The sequence below is a fragment of the Macaca mulatta genome, chromosome 15 (assembly GCF_049350105.2).
Source record: "Macaca mulatta isolate MMU2019108-1 chromosome 15, T2T-MMU8v2.0, whole genome shotgun sequence".
Lineage (NCBI taxonomy): Eukaryota > Metazoa > Chordata > Mammalia > Primates > Cercopithecidae > Macaca > Macaca mulatta.
Window position 1 is genome coordinate 103788781 of NC_133420.1, and position 21378 is coordinate 103810158.

Sequence of the window (21378 nt, forward strand, 5' to 3'; positions counted from 1 at the left end):
GGATACGAAACCAATGTACATTTCTATACACCAGAATTTTCCAAGCTGACAGCCAAATCAGGAATGCAATTTCATTCACAATAGCCACAAAAAGAATACAATATCTAGGAATATAACTAACCAGGGAGATCTCTACAATGAGAATTACAAAACATAGCTTAAAGAAATCAGGAATGACACAAACAAATGGAAAAATTCCATGCTAATAGATGGGAAGAATCAATATTATTAAAATGGCCATACTGCCCAAAACACTTTGCAGATTCAATGCTAATCCTATCAAAATACAAATGACATTTTTTTACAGATTAGAAGAAACCATTTAACATTTGTATGGAACCCAAACACCCTGAATATCCAAAGGTATCACAAGCCAAAAAAAAAAAAAAAAAAAAAAAAAAAGCTGGAGGCATCAGAATCACACTACCTGACTTCCAACTATGCTACAAGGTGACAGTAACTGAAACTGCATGATACTGATAGAAAAACAGGCACATAGATTGTATTAGTCAGGGCTCTCTAGAGGGACAGAACTAATAGGATATATGTATATATGAAAGGGAACTTTATTAGGGACAAAGGCTCACATGATCAGCAAGGTGAAGTTTCATGGTAGGCCATCTGCAAGCTGAGGAAGGAAGAAGCCAAGAGTGACTCAGTCTGAGTCCAAAAACCTCAAAAACAAGGAAGCTGACAGTGTAGCCTTCAGTCTGTGGCTGAAGGCCTGAGAGCCCCTGGCAAACCACTGGTGTAAGTCCCAGAGTCCAAATGCTAAAGAACCTGGAGTCTGATGTCCAAGGGCAGGAGGATGGAAGGAAGCATCCACCAGAGCAGAAAGATGAAAGCCAGAAGACTCAGCAAGCCAGCTTACCCCATTTTCTTCCACCTTCTTTGTTTTAGCCACTGTGGCAGCTGATTAGATGGTGCCCACTCACATTGAGGGTGGGTCTTCCTCTCCCAGTCCACTGACTCAACTGTCAATCTCCTCTGGCAGCACCTTCACAGACACGCCCAGAAACAATACTTTACCAGCTATCTAGGCATCCTTCAATCCAATCAAGTTGACACCTAATATTAACCACCACATAGACCAATGGAATAGGTTAGAGAATCTAGAAATAAAGCTGCACACCTACAAGCATCTGATTTTTGACACAGTTAACAAAAATAAACAATGGAGAAAGGACTCCCTGGGTAATAAATAGCATTGTAATAACTGGATAGTCCTATGAGGAACATCAAAGCTAGACTCTTTCCTTTCACCATATACAAAAATCAACTCGAGGTGGATTAAAGACTTACATGTAAAATCTAAAACTATAAATTTTTGGTTTTTAAAACTAATCTATAAAAACCCTTGAAGAAAACCTAGGAAATAGTATTCTGGATATCAGCCCTGGCAAATACTTCAGTAAGAAGACTCCCAAAGCAATTGCAATAAAAATCAAAATTGATAGGTGGGACCTAATTAAACTAAATAACTTCTGCACAGCAAAAGAAATTATCAACAGACTAAACAGACAGCCTACAGAATGGGAGAACATATTTGCAAACTATGCATCCAAGAAAAGTCTAATATCCAGAGTCTATAAGTCTATAAGGACCTTAAACTAACCAGCAAAAGCAAAACACAAAAACCCTAAAAAACCATTAAAATGGGCAAAAGACATCAACAGACACTTCTCAAAAGAAGACACACACGGCCATTAAGCATACAAATAATTACTCAACATTACTAATCATTAGAGAAATGCAAAGTAAAGCCACAATGAGATGCTACCTTACATCAGTCTAAATGACTACTGTTACAAAAAAACAAAACAAAACAAAACAAAACAGAAAAACAAAAAACAGATGCTGGCAAGACTGTGGAGAAAAGGGAACACTTAGATGCTATTGGTGGGAATGTAAATTAGTTCAGCCACTGTGGCAAGCAGTTTGAAAATTTCTCAAAGAACTTAAAACAGAACTACCATTTAGCCAAGCTATCCCATTACTGGGCAAATACCAAGGGAATAGAAATCATTCTACTGTAAAGACACATGCACATGTACTCATATTCACCACAGCACTATTCAAAACAGCAAAGACATGGCATCAACCTAGATGTCCATCAACAGTGTACTGGATGAAGAAAATGTAGTACATATACACCATGAAATGCTATGCAGCCATAAAAAAGAATTAAGAATTAAATTATGTCTTTGCAGCAACATTGATGAAGCTGGAAACCATTATCCTAAGAGAATTAATGCAGGAACAGAAAACCAAATACCTCATATTCTCATGTGTAAATGGGAACTAAACATTGAGTACATATGGACACAAAGAAAAGAACAGTAGACAACAGGGCCTATGTGAGGGTGGAGGGTGGAAGCAAGGTGAGGATGGAAAAACTACCTATTGGGTACTATGCTCATCATCTGAGTGATGAAATAGTTGGTACACCCAACCCCCACAACATGCAATTTACCCATGTAAGCAACCTGCACATGCACTCCCTGAACCCAAAATAAAAATTGGAAAGAAAAAATAATAATTAAAACAATTATCTGGGGAAAAATAATTTAAATTAGTAGCACCCTTTTGCCTTCAGGGGATATGTTCTAAAACCCCCAGTGGATGCCTAAAACTATGGATAGCAAATTCTATTGCTGTCAGTTGGAACACGTTTCTTTTCATGTCTTCTACCCACAAATTTAATGACTTTTCCGCTTTAACTAAATTTTAATCACACACTGTGACCATCACTTTTGCAGTTTGAGGTACAACAGCAAAAGTAACATTAATTTCTTTTTCCTTCTTCACAATTTCATGGATAGAATATTTGTTCTTACTATAGATCTTAGCAACCTTAGTGTATGATTTTCTTTTCCTTCCTCATTAGATAAAAAACTTTTGCCTTTTCACTTAAAGGAAGCATTTTATGTCTTATCTGTGACATAACTGAATTGCCAGCATCACTGCTCTTGCACTTTGAGACCATTACATGAAATAAGGGTTACTTGAACCCAAGCATTTCCCTATTGTAATAGTGAGTCTGATAACTGAGACGACTACGAGCAACATGGATACACTATTGTATCCACAGGATGCATCCACACTAAACAAAGCGAGAATTCACATCCTTGGCAGGGTGAAGTGGGAAGGTGAGGAATTTCATCACAGTGCTCAAAACATCATAAAACTTAAAACATGAATTGTTTATTTCTGGAGTTTTCCATTTAATATTTTTTGGAACCATGAATTGATCACAAGTAACTAAAACCATGGATAAGAGAGAACTAGTCCACCTGTTGTTTAGTATCACGTTGCCAGTAATTTTCTTTTTCTTGTGTGGTCTTATCCTGTGGGCTTCTAGAAAATTGTTTCCTACCTGTCTCTCAATCCCCTTCCTCTTCTCAACTTTCATTTTAGCAGAGGCTACATTATAGTGACCCTCTTGGTTTAGGATTTAAAGAGGCATTTATTTGATTTGTTAAAAACCTCCACATGCACCCATGAAATAACCAAATGACCTCAGGGTATAAATGGAGTTGCAAACTTGTGGTCCAAGTCAAGAAATTCAGTATATAGGCAACAACATGTATGCTGGAATTGCCTTTGCTACCTCCCCTGCCCAGGTAAATGATGTATTGAGATTGCTTCTCAGATAAGGTGGTTGAAAATGATAGCAGTCTTAAAAAATGAGCAGTTTTCATAAATTTGTTGGTATTTTGCTCTGTAGACAAAGAGTAGAGCTTATAGCTATCACGGCCATGTCTCAATAAAAATGTGTTGCAAGCAGGTTTGTCTTGGGCATCCTTCCTTATTCCTTTCAGTATTCCACTTCTTTTCACACCATTTCCCACATGTTAGATATTCCCAGTCTGCTCATCCAGTTCAGGCTCCCTTCCCTGGGAGGCTGTCTTCAGGTCAAAACTTTGCCAGTGATAAAACTCCATTCAAAACTTATCTGCCAAGTAGCCATTTTTACTTGAAGCCCTTCCCTTGGCTCAATGACAGTGCAAAAATTGGACAGTGGCATTTTAATCAAAGGAGTCGTTTTCTTCCTAAACCATAGGGAATGTCTGCTTTCAACTCTTTTTGACCTGAAAAAAAAAAAAAAAGGCATTTTGTATGGCTTTTCATACATCATGGTGTCCTAGCTTGAGCACTAGAGCAAAGTCAGAAAATCTGAGCCCTTGACTTATCTCTGTGGTTCACTGCTAGATAATGTCCAGAAAATTATTTCATGCCTTTGAGCTTCAGCTTCCTCATCTGTAAAAAGGAGAGTAACTACCTTGACTTTTTGCTGAGATTTTAAAGAGAACAAATGTGAAAGCACACACAATCACCATTTGCAAAGGGTAAAGTGGTAGATGGATGAAAGGAATAATGATCTGTAGTTATTTTTCCTTACATGCTAGCCTATTTAAAATGTATAATTCTCCATGATAAGTGTGGCTGATAGTGGGGGAATGTAGATGATCTAGAGACACCTGTCAACCTACAATGTCAGCTTTATGTCATTGTGCCCTTTTGTTCTTTGGGGTTTATATGACTATAATATTTTAAAAACCAAAACCTTGTGGGACCATTTTATAATTTGTGTCATATGAAATTTTAATTTTGCTATTTATAGTGAAAGGGAAAAAAGGAAGTGGAGTAAATAGGACATAGATCTCTAACCACTAAAATAAACCTGTGAGTAAATGCATTTTAAGCTCTTCAAGCAAATACACACACACACACACACACACACACACATATGTAATCACTGATTTAAAAATATATAGAATCACATATATATATACATATAAAACCACTTGGCATTAAGGTTGTATAAAAATGTTGATTTTTGTTCAAGAATTTTAGAGTAGATGGAAATTTAATGTACTCAATGTAATCTCTATTTGGGAGGAGATTCTAGGGGGAATTAAAATTTACATAGGAGTTTATTCGCCTGATTTAGTCCATCCAGAGGCTTCAGATGGTCTGGGAGCCAACTAAAGTTGTGTGGAGCAGTGTAAAAGTCAGTACATGTGTTTCTTTTCCCCTGGGGAGGGACTCAATCATTTTCATCGTATTCTTAAAGAAATTCTTATCTTACCAAAGGTTAAGAAATAATGATCTCAGTTTAACAAAACACATAAAAATATGTTTTTGTGTACATGTTGAATTATTCAAATCTTCAGTGCTTAGTACTTTATTAATCTTGAAGTCCTAGGAAGTGAATAATTTGGCTGGGCATGGTGGCTCACGCCTGTAATCCCAGCACTTTGGGAGGCCAAGGCAGGCGGATCTGGAGGTCAGGAGATCGAGACCATCTTGGCTAACACGGTGAAACCCCGTCTCTACTAAAAAATACAAAAAAACTAGCCCGGCGTAGTGGCAGGTGCCTGTAGCGCCAGCTACTCGGGAGGCTGAGGCAGGAGAATGGCGTGAACCCAGGAGGCGGAGCTTGCAGTGAGCCAAGATCGCACCACTGCACTCCAGCCTGGGCGACAGAGTGAGACTCCGTCTCAAAAAAAAAAAAAAAAAAAAAAGAAAAAGAAAGTGAATGATTTAAACACTTGAACAAAAACAAAATTTAAAAAGAAATGATTTTCTGAACAAACTTGTTATAAAATATATGTCTTTTCGCTATTGCTTCTCCACTTCAACACTCATGATCATGTTTTGTTGCTCTCTATTCCCCCTATCTCATTTTTTCTGGCTGCTGGGTTAAACTTCCTGTTTTTACAGAATGACCAAAAACATTGGTGATGATGGAGGTGGAGATGACAACACTTTCAATTTCAGCTGGAAGGTCTTTACGAGCTGGGACTACCTGATCGGCAATCCTGAGACGGCAGACAACAAATTTAATTCTATCACAATGAACTTTAAGGTAGATGTACCAACTTCAAAAGCCTGCTATTTGTATTTCTAAGAGTAAAATTGGAGGCGTTCCATCTGGTCCAGCTAGTGCAGTATCTTGACAATTTACATGAAAGATTAACTCATGATTTCTGCCTACCAGGATCTTGCCATGGTTCTGATTATAACTGGAAAATCTTCCATGACCCACAACAGCACTATTATCCCTTAAAGACTTCTCTTCTCTAAATCTGGTAATAAAATGATGTTACTGGATTGAAACAGGACCCATGAGTAATAGAATAAGATATTTTAAAAACTAGAACAATGTTCACTAATTATTTACAGGAATAAGCATAATATTTAAGTGACCCTAAAACATTATTTTGTAGTACTTTTTAAAAAAAATCACTGGAGGGCAACTCGCTTGGGTCCCCTTCCACGCCGTCGAAGCTTTGTTCTTTCGCACTTTGCAATAAATATTGCTGCTGCTCACTCTTTGGGAAAAAAAAAAAATTCACTGGAATGAAGATTTTTAGAATGAAGACTACCCTAATATCAGATCAATCACAGTTTGTTTGCAAGAATTCTTCCTTCTGTCTCTTACTTACCATCATTTGTTGGCAGTAGTCACCGGTTTGTAGAATATCAGGTTTAGTTTACATTGTCATTCCTCACATTCTGATGATTGTAAAAATAACTTTTGAGGTTTTGATACTTTTAAAATGTAGCTAAGATATTCTATTTTGGGTTTTTGTTTGTTTGTTTGTTTGCCTGGATACAGGAAGCTATCACAGAAGAAAAAGCAGCCCAAGTAGAGGAAAATGTCCACTTGATCAGATTCCTGAGGTTTCTGGCTAACTTCTTCGTGTTTCTAACACTTGGAGGGAGTGGATACCTCATCTTTTGGGCTGTGAAGCGATCCCAGGAATTTGCACAGCAAGATCCTGACACCCTTGGGTGGTGGGAAAAAAATGAAGTTCGTCTCTGCATGCTTTTTATGTGCTTAGAACCTGACATTTGTTTCTTTTGGGGGTTATGCTTCTTTGAGGGAACATTTAAAAAGGCCATACTTTACCTTTCACCTATTCTGCCCTTACAGTTAACCAACTCTGTTGCTCATTTCCATTCTATTCTAGTCTTATTTCTAAATCTGGCCTGTCTGTTTTTCATTTTGTGACATGATGGAAAGTTAGAGTCAGAAAAGATATTAAAAAACACATAGGCCAATCATTATATTTTACAGATGGGAATGATGATTCTCAAGCGATTGCATTATATGTTTATGGTCACAGAGTTAGGAGAAGAGTCAGGGTGAGAACCTAGGAGTCTTGACTTCGAGTCCAAGGCTCTTGTTGCTTTCTCTGCAAATCCTTCATCTGTCATTAAAAGATCAAATTGTTGCCTGAATTTTTTGAAGCAGCCATGATAAAGCCACTGATTCCTATGTTGACTCTTACTGGAAACACTCAGATTGCTTCTCCACCTTTGGGCATGTCTGGGCTTCCCTCTGTTTTCATTAGAAGCCTAACTGCAACATCTCCATCTCCATTTCCTCCTGCCCTGTACCTTACTTCCTCTCTCTCTAAATGCTATTCAAATGAAGAAGGCCAGCTCTTTTCCAGGAATTAAACATTATGACCACAATTTGCCTTTAGAGTATCTGCCCATTTAGTGGATCAGAGAAAGGAGGTTAGACATAGATCATTTAGAATCAGAAAATCATGGGTCATGAGTTGTTGCTAGAGTCTGTTCCCGTTCATAAAATGTTTGTGTGTATGATGTGACGTCATTTTGAGCTTGGGCATTTTCAAAGTATGTGCAGATTTAGGCTGTGGGAAGTGTAGACTTCCCACACTGAAACTTTTGCAGAACAGTATAGATCAAAAGAATTAAAATATGTCTTCATAAGCACAGAATTTTCTAAAAAATCTTGGACAGCAAATGATATAATCTACTTACAGAAAAAGATTCCAAATAACATTCTAAGTATTTCAGAAGAAGTACCAATAGAGATGGGACTAGATATTTTAAAGACTTTCATATACAGTCATGTCATAAAAACTTGTAAAATGTAAGTCATTTAGTAGAGGGATTTTATTTATTTAAAATGAAAAATGGAGGAACACCTCAAAGCATTTACTAAGTTTGCTTTCAAAATGGTCTCATAATTGTAATAGTACATGGAGGCAACATTATCATGCAGCTTTGGTCCATTATTTATATTGGTTATGTTTTTGTGCAAATAAACCATACTAAAGGATGGGTAGTTGATTATCAATAAAATAACTATTCTTTGTAAGAATCTCTTTAACATCTATTTTAGGGACCCTCTGAGTCCTAGGGGCCAATGAAGGTAATAATGGAGATTCGTGATTAACTTTACAAATTTGATGAAGCCAAATTTAAATTGGCCTTGTATAAGCTTGCACAGGATCTGCCAAATTTTCTTTACATTAGTCTAAAATTATAGCATGCTGATTTTGTATTATGGCATGCTGAGATTTGGATCCTGTTGGTCATACTTATATAATGTTTTAATAAAAATGACAAAAATCTCATAGCAATTGTTTTCTAAATATAGCCTGGTAGTTATTATAATTCTTCACACCACGAAGTCCACAGGAGAAGATAGGAAATGTTTAGTGGTGACAGTTTGATTCAGGTATTTGGGAAAGGAGATAGTCACCAGAGTTACTTAAAATTGGTATTTCCCCATTAGAAAATTAATACGTGTTTTGGATTCTTTTTATTGACTTCCTTTAGCCAAATAATGTCATCATAAGGTTGCCAAATATCCAGGAAATAAGAAGCACATGTTTCCTACTTTTCATGTTTCTATTCCGTCTTCTCCCTCTCTCCCTCCTCTTCCCACCCCTGCATTATTCTCTTGTCTCTGAAATTATAGTCCATTCTTTCACTTTTGAAAGTTTTCTACGTTGGCTTCCATAACATTATGTCATGTGTTCTCCATTTGTTTCTCTGAGTGTCTTCTATTTCCTTTAATAAAACTCATTTTTTTTTGGCCTTAAAAGTTTACGTTTGTCAAAATTCAATATTTATGCATAGGTCCATCTCAGGGAATTAATTCATTCTAACTGATTAAACTAGCTGATGATTGTCAGATTAGAATTTTCAGTTTGAACCTCCTCCTCAAGCTGATCATTTTCCATTTCTTTTGGAAATCTTGTTGTGAAGTGTGTCACCATATCAGAATCAGTTACCACATAAAACAATATGTGTTCTCTGTGTAGAGACTGATGTAAATTGCCACCTTCACTATACCAGGAAACAGACTGTTACTACTGGCACATACACGCACTCAGTCACATGCCTATCTTGAGAATGTGAGTTGAATATTGTCCTTGTCATTTTGAGATCAAATTCTAAACATGCTTAAAATAATCATTTTTGATCTTAAAAAAGATCAAAGAAGCCTAGCTCAGAATCTTCCAAAATTCTGGCAAAAAGCAATAATAACTTTAAACACCATTAACTTAGTTTCTCCCTTGTGCCTCCTTGTAGATGAACATGGTTATGTCCCTCCTAGGGATGTTCTGTCCAACATTGTTTGACTTATTTGCTGAATTAGAAGACTACCATCCTCTCATCGCTTTGAAATGGCTACTGGGACGCATTTTTGCTCTTCTTTTAGGCAATTTGTATGTATTTATTCTTGCATTAATGGATGAGATTAACAACAAGGTAAGCCTCGTTTCTGGATTGTCCTTGCCATAAGAGTGTTGTTCAATTCCTAGTCTCACGTTTGCCAAAATGCCTTTGAAATCTCTATGGTCTTCATTTTCGTTTCTATCTTTTTGCTTTCTAGATTGAAGAGGAGAAGCTAGTAAAGGCCAATATTACCCTTTGGGAAGCCAATATGATCAAGGCCTACAATGCATCATTCTCTGAAAATAGCACTGGACCACCCTTTTTTGTTCACCCTGCAGATGTACCTCGAGGACCTTGCTGGGAAACAATGGTGGGACAGGTAATGCCCCCAACAGAAGTGTATGGCAATTAGTAGATTAAAAAAAGAGAGTCAATATCTCTTCCATAAGACTGTCTTTTTAAAAATTGCTTATTAGTAAAAATAGTTAAGATTTGTTGAATGTTGGCTGTGTGCTGGCTCTGAATTTCATGTATATTATCTCATGCTGTTTGCAAATCTATCCTTTGAGGTAAATACTATTTGTATGCCCCCTTTACAGTTGCATATAAAGGAAGGACAGTTGAAAATGGTGCAAAGAGATGTTTACTATCTGTGTTATACTAAAGCACTCGATTTAGATACAGGCCAAAGCAAATATTTAAATGAAACTCTATTTAGTGTTACTTGTTTGCTGTAAAACAAAACAAAACAAACAAACAAAAATAGAGTCTTGGGGGTGGCCAAGACAGCCGAATAGAAGCAGCTGAAGTGCTTGGCTGTCATGGAGAGGAATAGAAGGGGGGAGTAAATATAGCACCTTCAACTGAAACATCCAGGTACATGCATTGGATCTAATCAAGGAAACAACTTGACTCACGGAGAGCAGAGAAAAGCAAGGCAGGGTGACACCCCACCTGGTAGTGACATGAAGCCAAGGGATCGTCCTCTGCCCAGGGAAGTTGTGAGTGAATGCACGACCTTGGGAACCCATGCTTCTCCCGTGGATCTTTGGAACCTTGTGTCAGCAGATCCCCTCAGGAACCCACTCCACCTGGGCCTTCAGTCTGACACACAGAGCTATGTGGAGTCTCAGCAGAGCAGCCACTTAAGCACATGCAGAGACCCGGGAGCTTTAGATACCTGGGCTTTTCCTTTTCAGGCTTCCTGTCAAAAGTAGCTACACCTCCGGCAAAACAAGAGGTTAGAACCCCCCAACCACACCCCTTAGAAAAGGGGCTGAATCCAGTGACAGTCTGCAGGCCCCACTTCACAGCACCTCACAGAATGAAACCCACTGGCTTACAACTCCAGCCAGTCACTGGTAGAAGTGTTACACCTCCCTGAGACAGAGCTCCTGGGGGAAAGTGTGGGCCATCATCTTTGCTATTTGGTTGACTTAGCCATTCCATCCTTCAGGCTTCAGAGACTCCAAGCCAGTCAGGGGCTGAAGCAGACCGTGAGCACAGCATAGCTGCTCTATGAAAACGTGGCCAGACTGCTTTTTCAAGTGGGTCTCTGATCCCATTCCTCCTCACTGGGTAGGACCTCCTAACGGGGGTCTCCAACCACCTCCTACACGTGTGTTTGGGCCAGCAATGGGTCTGTACATTTCTGGGATGGAGCTCCCAGAGGGAGGGGCAGGGTGCCATCTTTGCTGTTTCATAGCCTTCATTGTTGCTACCTCCAGATAATAAAACATCTGAAGTGACTAGGGACTGATGTGGGGTCCCAATATACTGCAGCAACCCTATGAAAAAGTGACCAGACTTTTACATGGGTGCCCATTCCCGTATCTCCTCACCGGACAGTCCTCCAGGCCTCCAGCTACACTCTGCCAGAGTTATCGACCAAGTAGCAGTTTTCTAACTCCCTGGACAGGATCCCCAGGGGCAACTGAAAGCCTCTCTGCCATTACCTCTGCAAGGCAGAGGCAGTAGAGCTGTTAGAACCCTTGGACTAACAAAGGAACAAAGACCCTAAGTGCCTCATCCATACCTCCAACAAGCTGCAGTTGACTCCAGGAGAGAAGGCCAGTTTGTCTCTCACAGGTCCTACCTACCCCCACCTTCTGCTTGTCACCAGACAGGGAACTCCGAGCTTGGACCTACAACATAGACTATCCATCCTGGGATAATTGCAAAGAGTAATTGCTGACCTGCATCTCAATGGGGTGTAGCCCCCAGGAGACAAGCAAAAGACCCTTGGCCATAACCATGCTAAGGTAAAAAAGAAACATAACACTGAGATTGCCCCAGAGCTGAAGGGGCAGTCCAGGAGTGCTGAGTCATAATGTATAGCCAGCTCTCAACAGGGAAAGAAATCTACACTTTCAGAGCATTGAGAAGGAACATGCCTACAACAATGAGGAAACAGGGGAGCCACACAACCAAGCAAGAGTCTACCAACTGACCAATATGCCTAAGTGCCACCTACCGGATCACCTTCCTCAAAGCTTCAATGCCAAAAATACCTCACTAACATACCCCCCTCTGAAACCAAAGACAAATTGTCAGCTTCAAATAAAGACCCTGCGCAAAGTCTTGGCCCTATGAAAACTTCCAGGAAAGATGTCTATTGACTGTATTCAATCTACATTGCAGTCAAAGGAACACCTACACACAGAGATGAGAAGGAAACAATGCAAGAACTCTGGTAACTCAAATGACCAGAGTGTTGTGTGTCCTCCAAACAACCACACCAGTTCTCCAACAAGAGTTCTTAACGAGTCTGAGCTAGCTGAAATGACAGAAATAGAATTCTGACTATGGAGAGGAATGAAGATCATTGAGATTCAGAAGAATGGCAAAACCCAGTCCAAGGAAACTAAGAATCACAATGACACAATACTGGAGCTTAAAGACAAAGTAGCTGGTTTGAAAAAAGAAGCTAATAGGTCTCATAAGGCTGAATAAAACAATACCAGAATTTCACAATGTAATCACAAGTATTAACAGTAGAATAAACTAAGCTAAGGAAAGAATCTTAGAACTTGAAGACTGGCTCTCTGAAATAAGACAGTCAGATAAAAATAAAGGAAAAAGAATAAAACAGGAAGAACAAAACCTGCAAGAAGTATGGGATTATGTAAAGGCCAAATCTATGAATCATTGGCATCCCAGAAAGGGAGGGGGAGAAAGCAAACAACTTGGAAAACATATTTCAGGATATTATCCATGAAAACTTCCCCAACCTTGCTAGAGAGGCAAATTTGCTACCAGTCCTTGCTAACAGTCAAATTTAGGAAATACAGAGACTTCCTGCCAGATTCCATGCAGGAAGATCATCCCCAAAACACATACTTGTCTGATTTTTTCAGGTCAAAATGAAACAACGTTACAGGCAGCCAGAGAGAAAGGGTAGGCCACCTACAAAGAGAACTCCATTAGGCTAACAACAGATGTCTGAGCTGAAACCCTACAAGTCAAAAGTGATCAGGGGCCTATATTCAACATTCTTAAAGAAAAAAAACCTTCAACGAAGAATTTCATATCCAGCCAAACTAAGCTTCCTAAGCAAAGGAGAAATAAGATACTTTTTGGGCAAGCAAATGTTGAGGGAGTTTGTTACTACCAGACCTGCCTTACAAGACATCTTGAAAGGAGCACTCAATAGAGAAAGGAAAGACTACTACCAGCTAATACAAAAGCACACTTAATTACACAGACCAGTGACACTGTAAAGCAACCATACAAACAAGCCAGCATAATAATCAGTGAACAACAGAATGACAAGATTAAATCTACACATATCAATACTAATCTTGAATGTAAATGGGCTAAATGCTCCATTTAAAAGGCACAGAGTGGCAAGCTGGATAAAAAAGCAAGACCCAATCGTATGCTCTTTTCAAGAGACCCATCTCATGCTTAATAACACCCATATGCTAAAAATAAAGGGATGGAAGAAAATCTGCCAACCAAGAGAAAACAGAAAACAACAGGGGTTACTTTCCCAATTTCAAGAAAACCCTCAAAAAACAAAAAACAAAACACACACACACACAACAAAAACAGACTTCAAACCAACAAAGTTCAAAAAAGGCAAAGAAGGGCATTACATAATGGTAAAGGGTTCAATGAAACAAGAAGACCTAACTATCCTAAATGTATATGCACTCAATACAAGAGTACCCAGATTCATAAAGCAAGTTCTTAGAGACCTACAAAGAGACATAGGCTACCACCACCCAGTAATAGCCCAGGCCCTGATGAATTCACAGCTAAATTCTACCAGATGTACAAAGAAGAACTGGCAATATTCCTACTGAAGCTATTTCACAAAATTGAGGAGGAGGAGGAACTTCTCCCTAACTCATCCTATGAGGCCAGTATCATTCTGCTACCAAAACCTGGCAGAGACACAACAAAAAAAGAAATATTCAGGCCAATATCATGAGGACTATCAATTCAAAAATCTTTTCAACAAAATACTTGCAAACCAAATCCAGCAGCACATCAAATGGCTAATCCACCACAATAAGGTAGGCATCATCCTTGGGATGGAAGGTTGGTTCAACATACTCAAAACAATAAATGTGATTCATCACATAAGCAGAAATAAAGACAAAAACCACATGCTTATCTCCATAGATGCAGAAAAAGCTTTCAATAAAATTCAACACCCCTTCAAGTTAAAAACTCCCAATAAACTAGGTATTGAAGGAACACATCTCAAAATAATAAGAGCCATCTATGACAATCCACAGCCAAAATCATAATGAATGGACAAAGCTGAAAGCATTCCCCCTTGAAAACCAGCACAAGACAACAATGCCCTCTCTCACCACTCCTATTCAACATAGTATTTGAAGTTCTGGCCAGGGCAATCAGGCAAGAGAAATAAATGAAGGATATTAAAATAGGAAAAGAGGGAGTCAAATTATCTTTGTTTGCAGATGACATGATCCAATATCTAGAAAACCGCATTGCCTCAGCCCAAAAGCTTCTTAAGCAGATAAGCAACTTCATCAGTCTCAGGATACAATATCAATGTGAAAAATTGCTAGCATTCCTATACACCAACAACAGGCAAGCAGAGAGCCAAATCATGCATAAACTCACATTCACAATTGCTACAAAGAGAATAAAATTCTTAGGAATACAGCTAACAAGGGAAGTGAAGGACCTCTTCAAGGAGAACTACAAACCACTGCTCAAGGAAATCAAAGAGGACACACACAAATGGGAAAACATTCCATGCTCATGGATAGGAAGAATCAATTTTGTTAAAATGGCCATACTGCCCAAAGTAATTTGTAGATTCAGTGGTATTCCCATTAAACCAAGATTGAAATTCTTCACAGAATTAGAAAAAAACTATCTTAAAATTCATGTGGAACCAAAAAAGAGCTCGTATAGCCAAGACAATCCAAAGAAAAAAGAATAAAACTGGAGGAATCACTCTACCTGACTTCAAACTATACTACAGGGCCACAGTAATCAAAACAGCATGGTACTGGTACAAGAACAGACACATAGACCAATGGAACAGAATAGATAACTCAGAAATAAAACCACACACCTACAACAATCTGATCTTTGACAAACCTGACAAAAACAAGCAATGGGGAAAATATTCTCTATTTAATAAACGTTGCTGGGAGAAGTGGCTAGCCATATGCAGAAAATTGAAACTAGACCCCTTCTTTACACCATATACAAAAATTAACTCAAGATAGGATTAAAGGCTTAAATGTAAAACCCAAAACTATAAAAACCCTAGAAGAAAATCTAGGCAATATCATTCAGGACATAGGCACAAGCAAAGATTTCATGACAAAAATGCCAAAAGCAATTGCAACAAAAGCGAAAATTAACAAATGGGATCTAACTAAACTAAAGAACTCCAGTAAAGCAAAAGAAACTATCATCAGAGTGAACAGACCACCTACAGAATGGGAGAACATTTTTGCAATCTATCTGACAAAGGTCTAATATCCAGAGTCTACAAGGAACTTAAACAAATTTACAAGAAAAAAACCTGAATCCCATTAAAAAGTCGGCAAAGGACATGAACAGACACTTCTCAAAAGAAGACATACATGTGGCAAACAAGCATATGAAATAAAGCTCCATATCACTGATCATTAGAGAAATGCAAATCAAAACCACAATGGGATACCATATCACACCAGTCAGAATGATTAGTAATAAAAAGTGAAAAAATAATATGCTGGCAAGGTTGCAAAGAAAGAGGAATGTTTATACACTGTTAGTGGGAATGTAAATTAGTTCCACCATTGTGGAAAGCAATATAGCAATTCCTCAAAGAGCTAAAAGCAGATCATTCAACCCAACCATTCCATTAGTGGGTATATACCCAGAGGACTATAAATCATACAGACACAGGCATGCGAATGTTCACTGCAGCACTATTCACAATAGCAAATACATGGAATCAACCTAAATGCCCATCAATGACAGATTGGATAGGAAAAATGTGGTATATATATATATATATATATACCATGGAATACTATGCAGCCATAAAAAAGAATGAGATCACATCTGTTGCGGAAAAATTGATCTATTATCCTTAGCAAACTCATGTAGGAAAACCAAATACTGCCTGTTCTCACTTATATGGGAGCTAAATTATGATAACTCATGAACACAAAGAAGGAAACAACAGACACTGGGGTCTACTTGAGGGTGGAGGGTGAGAGGAGAGAGAGGAGCAGAAAAGATAACTATTGGCTCCTGGGTTTAATATCTAGGTAATAAAATAATCTGTACAACAAACTCCCATGACACAAATTTACCTATGTAATGAAGTTTCACATGTACTACTAAACCTAAAATAAAAGTTTTTTTTCTTTTAAATAGATAGATTATTTGGGGAGTACACATTAAGAAATTTTAATAATGTCAATTTTTGTTAAATAATTTTCCCTTAAGAGAAATAAAATAGTATTTTAAATCATCTGTTTTCACAATGATTTTGTAAATAACCCCAGCCCAGAACTAGCCATACTTTACCAGAGAAAAGAAATAATGTTTCATATGGCTTTCTATCCCTTAAGGGAAACCAAGACAAATAAAACCAAACAAAACCCAAGAAAAAAATCTACTTCTGATCTCTTATTTTTATACAAATCCAATTTATATTTTGAAAAGCTTTTATGATTTTGTGTAGTTAGAATTGATATTCCTAATGTGCAGCCCATAAAGTGATTTTGGGGTTTCAGATTATCATTGAGAACAGCCTTTGTCATAAAGCTTCTATGTATTAGACAACAGTTCAGTTTAGTACTGAATGTAGTCTTTGTGAAAAATTATTTGAATAATTTTTTACTGCATTTTTTTGTAAGATAACATAAAAAATGAAGGACTAGCATTAGTTTTATAAAATTCATATAATTTAAACAAATATGTAAATCATATCTTCAGCCTCAATCAGATGCTCATCAAACTTAAGCCAATCAAGATTTCAGCTGTGAAAGAAAAAAAATAAGGGAAGTGTGTATAATGTTAGACATATATCATTAATGACTGAGTACAAAAATTATGGTATAATTGGGAATTCTATTTTGCTTTATTTGTTAAGTTTTCAGGAACTAGGTTTTTTTAAAACCTGTCTGTAGTGATTCTCCTTGCTTCATCATCTTTTCTTACTGCCGTTTGTAGTTGGATTTCCCCCTTATCTTTCACCTTCCTTTCTCCATGGAAGCATTAAGCTCTAGTGGGAAAGTCTGCATAAGTGGGCCAAGGGAAAAGGGGTTGTGGTTCTGACTGGAATGGTGATTAGGCAGATGGAATCTCTGGGAGCAAAAAGAACATATAGGACCTAACAAATCTGAGTGTGGCAAGGTCTGGCCTTTAAGAGATCAATATCTGTATCCATGCATCCAAAATTTCTATCCTTTAATTGCTTAAAAAATATGCCTACAAAAATAGTAAAGGCAGCTGCTTTGCATGTAATGTTAGATATGCACCCTAATTCATTGTTCTGTGAGAGTATTGCAGATGTTTCCTCTTCTCCTCCATGGATACCCTCTGCTTTGATTCTCTCCAAGGATGCTATGAGACTAAAAGCACTTATTTTGAATATAGGATAATGTGATTGCTCCTTTACTTCTGCAGATTCCCAAGCAGTCATTCAGTTTCATGCCCACTGGATTTGATAGGTGGGCAGCAGAGCCATTCCTCTTTAAAGCTATATCCTGAGGTCTCCACTTTGGGGAAGGGGAGAAAGCAACAGCTGAAGATAACCACAACAATGGCTAATGTGCCAAGTATTTCCTCCTCAAATTTTTACGTTTCACTCTGAGATACGTTATATTATTATTCCCATTTTATACATGAGAAGACTGAGACTTAGGTAATTTGCTCAAGATCTCTGAGAAAGTCAATGACAGGAGCCTCAATTTAGCCTACATAGTCTGCTTACAGAGTTGATGTCTTTGTTCACAGTGCTAAATTGTCCCCTAGTTAGCATCAGCACACACTCCCCAAACTCCTGCCTGCAATGTCTATATTTGGTGATCCTTTATGATGTTCCTTGCCTATTGTTTTCCCTTCACCTATTAATAAATTATTCCTTTAGCTTTATTGATCAAAGCTGCATTGTAACTAAGGTCATGTGTGCAAAGTTTTTAGGTGCAGAGTGTGGGGTTTAGCAGGAGGCCTGTGTGGGGGCTGTGCTCCCCATCCTGACAAGCATACAAGGAACTAGGATGATATCCTTAAGATTGGCTGGGCTACCATTTTTTGGATTCCCTTTCTTTTAAAATATATTTTTCCTATGGTATATGAATAAACATTTAAAATTTTTAATACAATGTATCAGAGGAACCCACCCCTGATAGTTAATGTGGGTTCTTTTCTATTTCTCTAAGTGTCAGCTGGTTTGAGAAATAAAGGGAAAGAGTGTAAAAGAGAGCAATTTTAAAGCTGGGTGTCCGGGAGAGACATCACATGTTGGCAGGTTCCATGATGCTCCCTGACCCGTAAAACCAGCAAGATTTTATTCACGATTTTCAAAAGGAGAGGGAGTGTACGAATAGGGTATGGGTCACAGAGATCATATGCTTCACAAGGTAATAGAATATCACAAAACAAATGGAGGCAGGGCGAGATCACAGGACCACAGGACTGGGCAAAATTAAAATTGCTAATGAAGTTTCGGGCATGTAATTTCATTGATAACATCTTATCAGGAGACAGGGTTTGAGAGCAGACAACTTGTCTGATCAAAATTTATTAGGTGGGAATTTCCTTGTCCTAATAAGCCTGGGAATGATACAGGAGACTGGGGCTTATTTCATCCCTTCGGCTTCGACTGTAAAAGACAGCCACCCCCTCAGGGGCCACTCATAGGCCTACCCTCAGTGGCGCATTCTCTTTCTCAGGGATGTTTCTTGCTGAGAAAAAGAATTCAGTGATATTTCTCCTATTTGCTTTTGAAAGAAGAGAAATATGGCTCTGTTCTGCCCAGCTCACCGGAAGTCAGAGTCCAAGGCCATCTTCCTTGTTCCCTGAACATTGCTGTTATCCTGTTCCTTTTTCAAGGTGCCCAGATTTCATATTGTTCAAGCACACAAGCTCTACAAACAATTTGTGCAGTTAACACAATCATCACAGGGTCCTGAGGCGACATACATCCTCCTCAGCTTACGAAGATGATGGGATTAAGAGATTAAAGTAAAGACAGGCATAGGAAATCACAAGGGTATTGATTGGGGAAGTGATAAGTGTCCATGAAATCTTCACAATTTATATTCAGAGATTACAGTAAAGACAGGCATAAGAAATTATAAAAGTATTAATATGGGGAACTAATAAATGTCCACGAAATCTTCACAACTTATGTTCTTCTGCCATGGCTTCAGCCAGTCCCTCCATTTGGGGTCCCTGACTTCCTGCAACAACAGTGTTTGAATCCTCTTCAGATATTTTATGTGAAAGTTAGGTCACTGCTTGGGAAAGAATAGAATTTCAACCTTTGGGATGAGGATGCTTAAGAGGATGTGGAAGACTTCCAAACCACTCTGAAATGTTTTCTTACCTGAGGAAGTCTTCTAGACCTGGCAGTAGAAACCTATAAATATCCCTCATAGCCTTCCTCTAATTGATGCTAGTTATTCGAATCTGAGCTCAACATTGCCTGGAAAGGGTGGGCATGGAGGCATGTATCTGTAGTCCCAGCTACTCAGGTGGCTGAGACAGGAGGATTGCTTGAGTCCAGGAGTTCCAGGTCAGCCTAGGCAACATAGCAAGACCCCTGTCTCTAAATACATACATACATACATACATACAAAGAACTGCCTCAGGAAAGGAAAGGAGAAAAAGAGTAGGAAGGAGAAAAAATTGTGTCAAAAAATAATCACAGGAATACTATCAATCATTCATTCATTTTGTATTTATTGAGTGCATGGTAATTGCTGGGCATTGTGTTAGATACTAGAGATACACTGGGGAACAAATATGGGTCAAAAATTGTAAATTTACAATGGTAGCAAGCACTACAGGGATGAAATGCATAGACCCTTGAAACTTTTTATAGGGAGTTTACCCTTGTCAGGGAGTTGAGAGAGACTGCTAAATTAGTGATGTTGTAGGGATGCATAGTTGCTGGCATAAACTGAGTCAAGAAACAGGTATAGCAAGAGTGATTGAGCAGAGTAAGACCAAATACAAAGGCCCTGTGGCCTGGAGGAGTGTGAAGTTTGAGGGTCTAAAAGGCGGCCAGTGAGGCTGGATCAGAGAAGACAAATATAATCACAGAAAAGAGAAGAGAAATGCAAAAAAGAATATGGATAGTTAGACAGGGGTCAGATTACACAGAAACTTTCAGATTATGCAGAAACATTTCACTCTCTTGCTCCACTTTTCTACTCCGGTTGTTGCAGCAAATAACTGCCTGTAGCTGTTACCTGATGGCATCTAGACTGTTCTGCACACATATTCTCACCTTTACCCCAGCATTCTCTGCAGTCACCACATGGAGCATTAATACTCTATGGGGCCATCCTTAACTAATGGGAAATAAGAGCTGGTGGATAAATATGCCCCTCTTCTGTCTCTTGAGTGGGCAATTCTGAGGCTTATTCTATATGTCTACTAAGTGGGTCCCCAGATGGATTAAGATCCACTTACCTTAATAGTGATAGCTTGTAACACACCTTGGTGGAGAGACTCTCTCCTTCGCTGTTTTATTCTTCCCATTCCCCTCTCCTGTTCTCTGATATTACGTCCCAAAAAGTGCTACTGCGTAAAAGCCATTGTCCCAGGGGAAAGGGGGAACCAAAGCTGAGGCTGTCTCCTATATTTACATACTTAAGTTTCAATTAAGTTTTTGTTTGCATTGTATTTACTTGTAGCTAACCTATTTATGGCAGATGATATGTCCATCTTCCATTTATAATAGTAACAATACCTTATAAAAATAAACTATATTAAAGTTAAGGGAAATATCAGATAAGTAATATTTCACATGGTACTTGGATATGGCGGGTTTGTGAAGATTGTACATGACAGCATGGGATTTAGGAAACACTGTTCTGAGGTGTGAAGCTAGAACTCAACCTAACAACTCCTAGTTAAATGATTCTTTACCTTAAGAGATAATTCTTATTCACTAGTTACTTTAGAGGGAAGTCTATATAGGTAGCTGAAAATAAAAACCAAAAGATTTCTCATATTATGGAATAGCACTAGTACTTCTGGTAAAATATATCCTGTTAGATGTTCAATGTCTTCAGCTGTAGGGCATGAATTACTGAGAAGGAACAGAAAGGGAAGTGCAAACATGAGCTATCATGAAAATGTATAATTGTACGTCTATTTTTATGTTTATTGCCTGTTGCCATATGGGAAAATAGTGAACTTCCTTCTAATCCATAGCACACACACTTTACACTTTGCACATAAATTTAAGCCCACCTG

At 38.3% G+C, this 21378-nt stretch overlaps 1 protein-coding gene across 1 annotated transcript in view; it reads left to right on the forward strand.

The window, feature by feature from the left end:
- TMC1 (transmembrane channel like 1) overlaps positions 1 to 21378 on the forward strand; it is a 174169-nt gene that overhangs the window by 117824 nt on the left and 34967 nt on the right. Inside the window, exons 11-14 of the mRNA XM_015117946.3 lie at positions 5728 to 5872; positions 6626 to 6820; positions 9367 to 9546; positions 9671 to 9832. Coding sequence (XP_014973432.1) covers positions 5728 to 5872; positions 6626 to 6820; positions 9367 to 9546; positions 9671 to 9832 — 682 coding nt within the window. The remainder of the gene's footprint in view (positions 1 to 5727; positions 5873 to 6625; positions 6821 to 9366; positions 9547 to 9670; positions 9833 to 21378) is intronic.